This window comes from Phalangium opilio, unplaced genomic scaffold (genome assembly GCF_054372755.1).
Source record: "Phalangium opilio isolate 3A_F unplaced genomic scaffold, DU_Popi_V2 ptg000061l_1, whole genome shotgun sequence".
Taxonomy (NCBI): Eukaryota; Metazoa; Arthropoda; class Arachnida; order Opiliones; family Phalangiidae; genus Phalangium; species Phalangium opilio.
The window spans coordinates 1,880,717-1,889,034 of record NW_028324178.1 but is presented as its reverse complement, the minus strand read 5'-3'; the positions used below and the strand labels follow the sequence as shown (position 1 = coordinate 1,889,034).

At 42.1% G+C, this 8,318-nt stretch overlaps 2 protein-coding genes and 1 pseudogene across 2 annotated transcripts; 2 read left to right on the top strand and 1 right to left on the bottom strand.

Moving 5' to 3' along the window:
• Window positions 1–811: 811 nt before the first annotated feature.
• On the top strand, window positions 812–1,504 carry LOC149663565 (deoxyuridine 5'-triphosphate nucleotidohydrolase-like; annotated as a pseudogene).
• Window positions 1,505–1,654: 150 nt separating this feature from the next.
• Window positions 1,655–4,083, top strand: LOC149663564 (uncharacterized). The gene is made up of 5 exons (XM_089841961.1): window positions 1,655–1,696; window positions 2,161–2,304; window positions 2,486–3,152; window positions 3,368–3,623; window positions 3,807–4,083. Exons 1-5 carry the CDS (start codon window positions 1,655–1,657, stop codon window positions 4,081–4,083), a joined length of 1,386 nt encoding a protein of 461 aa, XP_089698087.1.
• Window positions 4,084–6,258: 2,175 nt separating this feature from the next.
• LOC149663563 (uncharacterized) lies at window positions 6,259–7,722 on the bottom strand. Its single transcript, XM_089841960.1, has 4 exons — window positions 7,193–7,722; window positions 6,783–7,004; window positions 6,664–6,697; window positions 6,259–6,462 (listed from the first exon to the last, which is right to left on the bottom strand). The coding sequence occupies exons 1-4, from the start codon at window positions 7,720–7,722 to the stop codon at window positions 6,259–6,261; spliced, it is 990 nt and encodes a 329-aa protein (XP_089698086.1).
• Between the last annotated feature and the right edge of the window lie 596 nt (window positions 7,723–8,318).

The following is an 8,318-nucleotide window of genomic DNA, read 5'->3' as shown; positions in this document are numbered from 1 at the left end:
TTTCTTTGTATATAAGTTCACGGACTTTAAAAAGCCTACGGGCCCCTTTGAAACTCACAACACTTTTGGAATTCAAACAAGGAGCTCTGCTCCAGTAAAAATAAAACTTAGAATACAACCTTAGTACTTTAATTTAGATAGTAAAAACTAAGAACCTTAGGAAGCAAATAAATGCTTCAAAATTTAGTATTTAGAAAACGTAGACCAGAAACTTAATTCTGGTAAATCTCGCGCAAAACAAAAAATATTTAGCGCGATTGGGATTTTTCAGTCGGTCCCGATTACGAATCTTACCGCCCAGCTCTCCCAGCTGTACATCAACATTACTTTATGGTGCCTCAGAAACCCGGGAAAATCTTAGGATTAAAGTCACGGTAAGGAGAAAAACTTTATAAAAATGCGAGTAGATATATAGTGGGCGTTCTGGGACAATGTTAATCTTATGGGGCTGCAACCATAGGAATAAAATGGGCTGCATGCAACTATTTTTTTGATATCAAAGGTCACGTGATCTGACGTCATAGGTCACGTGATCTGACGTCATAGGTCACGTGATCTGACGTCATAGGTCACGTGATTTGACCTCATAGGCCACGTGAGGCAGCCATTTTTTTAAAGATAAGATAAGTACGATGAAGTCACTGATAGGAGATAAGATAAGCACGATAACGTCACAGGAGCCAAACCCGGAAGTAAGGCGCGTGACGATGACGCGTCGGGAAATGCGCGCGACGTTGACGTGGCGGAGATAAGAAAACGCTTGACCGGCGGAATAAGATTTTTTAAGTTAGCGACGTTTACCACGCTCGGCATGAACACTAACGCACGTACATCGACGTTGAAATATGTTAAAGTTTCCGATAACGCGTATACACCGACTAGAGCGTCGAGCATGGCAGCGGGTTACGACTTGTACAGGTAAATTAACAAATGCCGTTAATACTTGACCCCTATATCTATAAGTCATAATTTATTATAGCGCGTACGATTACTCGGTGGCTCCAATGTCACGAACGTTGGTAAAAACTGATTTACAGTTATCGGTACCCGACGGCTGCTACGGAAGACTCGGTTTGTTTAAAAAAAACCTATTTTACGTAAAAGCGTTCGTCTATTTCATAGTTTATACTATTTTTTTTTAGCTCCAAGATCTGGTCTGGCGCTACGAAATTTCATCCATATTGGAGGTACGATTTAAAAAAATACATAAAACGGGCGTAGTAGCATTTCGCATAATCTTTCGCGCTATTGCAGGTGGTGTAATTGATCGAGATTATAATGGAAATGTGGGTGTTATAGTTTTTAATTTTGGTCAAAGCGAATAAAGGCACGAGAATCGCTCAACTTATTTGCGAGAAAATCGCGTACCCAGATCTAGAAGAGTGTAAAGTAAGGTAAAACATCTCATTAAATCGTCTCGAGTTGATAAAATAATTTATATTTTAAGACGTTACAAGACACGAGTAGAGGAAATAAAGGGTTCGGATCTTCGGGGTTAAATTAAGACGCAAAAAATTAACGTACTCGGAACTTTAATTAATCGCGAAATATATTTCTCGAAAATTTATTGTATTCTCGAATAATTAGACGAGCAATAAAATGATTGAGAAATATGGTTTTATCGTTTATTTACATTCGAGTGTTTTGTTTTGAGATGAGTACGGCGAATGACGTAGGGAGTACATTTCCGGTGACTGTATGATCTTGCTCCTCTTGTTTGAACTGATAAGATTAACTCGACCGTCGATAAGATATTTATGGAAAATTCCGTTGTAAATAAATACCGGTTAGATCCGGTTTACCAATTTCTAAAATAGCATTTCCCAAGATAAGATAAGATAAGGAACCTTCTAAAGAGATTTCGAGTTTATAAGCAGGTTCTGATGCGTAGCTCCGAAATCATTTTGTGTCGGGTTTTCCATGGATTAACAATCGAGATGTATAACTGCGAAAAGTGTTCCGAGACATTTAAGTCGCGTAAATATTAAAACCAGCACGTTCGTTCGCGACCGACGGAATAAGATTTTCTTGTTCGACGTTTCCGCTTCTTTTACTCGTCGAAATAATTTACATAACCACGTACGAAGAAGTCACCCCGGCGCGTCGGACGAGCTTCCATCCACTTCCCGCGGAGAGAAACGACGTCATTCGGACGAATAGGATCTCCCGCCCGCCAAACGCTCGTCACCACCACCACCACCACCACCACTACCGTCGTCGGAAGACGAATGCGAGGAAGTTCAAGCGCTGGACGGGGTAGTTTTCGCCGCGCGCGTGACGCCGAGGGAGATGGAAACCGACCCGGTAAAAATAATCAAAGCGCACGAGAATTCTATTTCTAGATATATTAACGATAGACTTCGTTTAAACCGCGGTGTTAAATGGTATCTAGTCGCACACGCGCGATTCATCCGCAAGCTAGCCGATACGGATTTGATCGCGGAAACCTTTCCTTACTTTCGCGGATTTAATTGCACCTCCTTAGGGTGCCGAAGTAATTCCGCGTCAAATCATCGAAAGTCTCCAAAAAATTGAACAATCCCTGTCGGAATTCGAACATGCCGGTAGCGGGTGGGTCCTAGATAAAATCATGCATTTACAACTAAATATTATCGCGTACGTCCCGCTCCGCGGTGGATCGTATATCGAACTACCTAAATGGATCGCCGATAAAAAGGCCGTTGTAAATATTAAAAATTTGGACGATAAGTGTTTCTTGTATAGTATTTTAGCTAAATTACATCCCGTTGATATTCACTCCGAGCGCGTAAATAACTATACAAATTACGTCGACGAACAAAATTTAGACTCTATATCGTTTCCTTTCAAATTCGACTCTTACAAACTATCGAAATTCGAACGAACGAACCAACTGACGGTAAACGTCTTCGCGTTGGAAAAATTTATTTTTCCGCTGTACGTCAGCGAAAACCGAGTCGCGAAAGACCGGCAAATCGATTTATTATTAGTTTCTCGGGGCAAGAACCAACATTATTGTCTGATTAAAAGCTTAAGCCGCCTATTGAGCGACGTTAAGAGACACCACAACACCGCCTATTATTGTCGCTACTGTTTGCATCGTTTTTCCGGCGTCAACGCTCAAAACAATTACGCCGAGCACGTTAAAGAATGTAACATCCACGACCCTCAACGTATTACCATGCCCACCAAGCAGCCTATCTTCAAATTCAGAAAGTTCGGGTGGTGTATGAGAGTCCCTTACGTCATCTACGCGGACTTCGAGTCGAATTTGTCGAAAATTATCACCTGTCTTCCTGACTCGCCGCTTTCGTCGACCACTGCTTTAGCTTCGCACGTTTCTTTTTTTCCTAATTTATTCGCGTCAAAAAATTTCATATTTTTTTAGGTACCGCTAGTAAACCGACGACCTATCGGGGTATAGACGCGACGACGGTATTTTTAGATAAATTAGGGCTCGAATCGGACCTTATCTTAGAAAAAATCAAACAGAATCGACAAATGGATTTATCACCCGCGGAGAAAGAATCGTATCGCGAGGCTAGCGTTTGTTACATTTGCTCTGAACCGTTTTCGAAAGATGACTGGAAAGTTCGGGATCACGACCATTACTCGGGAAAATATAGAGGAGCCGCCCATAATTCGTTTAATTTTTAACTAAAACCCCCGAGTTTCATACCCGTATTTTTCCATAATTATAGTCGTTACGACGCTCATCTTTTATTGCAACAAAATGGCAAAATCAAAGTTAAAAAAATCTAATGCATCCCGAGTAATAGCGAAACGTACATTTCCTTCTCTTTGGGTCATTTACGTTTCGTCGACAGTTTTCGATTCTTGTCGGCTTCTCTTGAAACGCTCGTTCAAAATTTAGCGAAAGACGGTCCGAACATGTTCCCAATTCTAAATTCCGTCTATACCCCGGACAAAGTCGAGCTGTTACTTCGCAAAGGCGTTTACCCGTACGATTATATGGACAACCAAGAGAAATTCGACCAAACGTATCTCCCGACCAAGGAAGATTTCTATGGTATTCTCACCGACTCGGGTATATCCGACGCCGATTACCACCGCGCGTCTAATCTGGGAAACGTTCGGGATTAGAAATATGGGGGAATATCACGACCTCTACGTCCCCGCCTACACTTTGCAGTTGGCCGACGTATTCGAATCGTTCCGAGCCCTCTGTATGAACTATTACAAATTGGACAGCGCCCATTCTTACACCAGTCCATGTTTCGTGTGGGAAAGCGCTCTCTACATGACGGATGTCGAGTTGGATTTGTTGTTGGATCCGGATATGCATCTCCTGATCGAAAAAGGGATTCGCGGTGGCGTTTCTACCATCAGTCGCCGTTTAGCTACCGCTAACAACAAATGCGTCCCCGAAACGCACGATCCGGTAAAAACAACGACGTTTCTATCTTATTTGGATTGTAACAACTTATACGCCGGATCCAATGCCGGTGAAAAATTTCAAATGGGAAAATTCGAAAACGTCCTCAACCACCCGGACGACGACCGACTGGGATTCATCGTAGAGGTTGATTTGGAATACCCCGCGGAATTACACCGGGATCATAACGATCTAGCTTTAGTCCCGCAAAAACGTACCATCTTAAAGTTGGAGCTGCCTTATTATTGCAAAGAACAACTGGATCATTGGGGCATTCCGCGTAAAGACTCTCTGCCTAGATTGGTTTCCGATCTCCGTCCGAAAGCCAAATACGTAGTGCATTACCGTAATCTAAAGTACTACGTTGAAAAAGGAATGAAAGTCGCCCGTGTCCATCGAATTTTATCTTTCGAGCAAGGAATTTTGCTCGCCGATTATATCGCTTTCAACACCGAAAAAAGGAAAATGGCCGCCAACGACTTTGAGAAAGATTTCTTCAAACTGATGAATAACGCCGTCTGCGGTCGCTATATATATTTGTTTTTTTCGGTAAAATTAATATTATTTTATCGTTATAGGTAAAACGATGGAAAATTTAAGGAACAGGATCAAATTCGAGTTGGTTCAAATTCCGAAAATAGCAGCGAAAAGAGCCAATTCGCCGGCTTTTGAAAAATTTACCGTTTTTCACAACGATTTGGTGGGGATTCATTTAACGAAGAAAAATATCACTTTGAATCGACCCATCTACACCGGATTTACCATCTTAGACCTCTCGAAACTGCTAATGTTTCGATTTCATTACGACGTCATCCGAGCTCGGTACGGCGACAAAGCGAAACTTTTGTTCACCGATACTGGTACGTTACCGCGTATTTTATTCGTAAAACTCGAAATCGTTTACTAAGAAAAAAATGGGGTAAATATTACAGATAGTCTCGCGTATTCCATCAAAACCGAAGACTTGTACGAGGACATGGGTCAAGAAGCCGACCATTACGATTTTTCCGGGTACCCAACCGACCATCCTCTTTTTAGCAACGTCAATAAAAAGGTACTCGGGAAATTCAAGGACGAGCTGAACGGAATGCCCTTTAAAGAACTCTGCGGCTTACGATCGAAAATGTATTCCATCTTGTCGGCGGACGGTGAGAAAAAGACCGCTAAGGGAATTTGCAAACGGTTGGTCAAAAAGACCGTTTTACACGAAGACTATAAGAACTGTCTGGTAAATCGTCGAGTTACCGTAGCGGAGATGAAACGGATCGTCAGTAAAAAACACGATCATACACGGTTCAACAAAACAAGCTGTGTTTGAACCCGTACGACGATAAACGTTTCATACTGGATGACGGTGTCTCGACGTTAGCTTACGATCACTTGGATCCTCCCCGAGACCCGGTATCCGACTCGATCTCCGACGAAGACAACGACGACTCGGTCCCAGCCGGAGACCTTTCAACCCGCCCTAATGACGACGTTATTCGTTAGAATACGTGTATAGCCGCGTATAGTTTCCGTCTCGCGTTTAATAATGTATGTATAATCGCTACAAAAATATTAAAAAAAACGATTTGTTAAGTTAAAAATTTTATTGAAAACTTCTTCTCCATAAATTCGGAAATCATAAGGTCGTTAATATTCGTATCGTTGGAAAATTTACTAACGATATCGTACAAATTTATCCCTCGACATCTATTTAAAGTAAAATATACGCAATAACCCCCGCACGTTTTGCCGGTGTTGTTTTGCAGTAGCTTCGAATTGAAAGTCACGGTTAAACTGTTTTTCTCGACAAAATTGATAAATTGAAAGAAATCCGGCGGGTAGCTGAAACTGTCGAAGAATTCGCAATTCTTCTTTCTCGAGAAATATATCACTGTTCAATGCTCGCCCGGAGTATTCGCTAATCCCGTATTGGCCACGTAAAATGATGGAAAAGAAGAGACGCGACGAGGTAATTTATCGGCCGCGAAGACGCCTCGAAAGAAATTTTTGGCCGCGGAATCTTTCTTTACTATTTCGGTTAGTTGTAGCGCATCCATAATCTTAGCTCGAATAATCGAAGAAAACCGCGCAATTTTTATCTATTTCAATCAAATTTTGAAACTCGCTATAGTAGATAACGCAAACGGTCTGGGTAAGAGCGTTTTCGAACTTTATCTCTAAACGTACGCTACCGTTTTTTATCACCTGAAAATGTTCGACGGAATGAGAGAGGTCCGGAGTCGAGTCAAAAACGAAAAAACAATTCCCGTTGGGAAACTCTTCTCTCGAAATAAAATTACTCTCGTCGATATTAAATTGCCCAGTTTGCAGAAACTAATTAATGTACGATCTAACGTACAGATTGTCATTGAAACTAGGAGATAACGGTTTGTGAGGTACCGAAACCCCGTCAACTTACAAAGCTACGTGATAAACCCCTATATTTTGAAAATAATTGAAGGGCGATTTTTTATAATCCCCTAAATACGCGTTCTGTTCGAGCAAGCCAACGACCAGTTTCTTCGGTATTTGACCGTTAAATAAGTTGTCTCGAATTGTTATTTTGGACCCTTGAGCGATGGAAAACGAATTGCATTCGGATCGGATAATTGGATATTTCATCGTCCCGCGTTGTACGGGGCTGGAATGAGCGATTAAAATTTCGTTAATTAAATGTACTTTTCAGATATATATAAACACGCCATTTCGAATTTGACTTTGTATTTCACGTCGGTATTCGTATGGAGACAAAATTCGTTCGGGTTTTTAGTGAATTTGAACTTTAGGTTCAAGATATTCGGGAGGTACCGCGATTGCTGACAAATGTACGTATGAAGCACACCCATTTTATCTATTACGCCATTGGCGGCTATCGCTTTTCGCGCCTTAAATCCGTCGTTACTGGCGGGCTCGTCGAATTTACCCGCCGTGTCCTTGTAAAACAGAGAACTCGTTAAGAAACTGGTTTTCGCCGGACCACCGAAAGTAAGCAAAGTTTGGATCATGCTTTTTTGAGCGGAAGCCGTGACGGATTTCTCGTTCATAAAGACGTGCACTTCGCTAAAGAGCGCGTGCAAAAATAAATTTTCCGGTCCCACAACTTTCGTCGCGTAATCGATGACCGCGCCATCGGCTCTGATAATTTTGGCTTGAACTTGTAAAAGAGTTTTGGAAATATCGATGTAACCTTCGAAATCTCCGGGAATAACGAACGTTATGGTAGCGTTTTCGTCCACGTTGGACACGGGATCAAATTCAATCCACTCGCCTCCGATTATACCGGACTGAGTAAGCGGTACTTCGAATAAATCCAACTCGGAAATCTTCAGGGCGCCCGATTTAGGATGAATCAACGTCATTCCCGCGCGCGCGTTTTCATAACGTTGACCGATTCGTAAAAATGTCGGAATATACGGGTCTCGACCTTCTCCTTTTGGCCTTCGCGACCGAACTAATCAGTTTCGGCTTCTTTCTTTTCTTTTTAAAACCGCTTCCCGTCATCGTCTTTCCGATTTCCGACGCGCCCATTTTATTTTTAATTTCGTCGCTCAATCGCGAAAGCTTTTCTTTCCCAGCTTCGGTACCTCGCGTTTTCAGCGTGCTTTTCAACGGAACACCGCTAACGACATCCGTAGCTACTTTCGCGCCGGTATTTAAAACTTTTTTACCGAGAAAAATCGCTCCCAATTTAAACAGCGGGAAAACGCGTCTAAACGCCGAGGCTACTATATTGGCTAATCCGTATCCGCGTTGCGCCGGAACACCGCGATAAAATGGTATACTTCCGTTTCCGGCTTGAGAAGCGTAATAATTTTCGAACTCGGGGTTATATTGCGAACTAAAATGCCCTTGATTTAAGTAATATCTCTCGAAATCCATCACCGTGACTCGACTCTCTCAATATCTTCCTTTCGAATGATGACGGTAGTATCTCTTACCGTTTACTTATAACGAC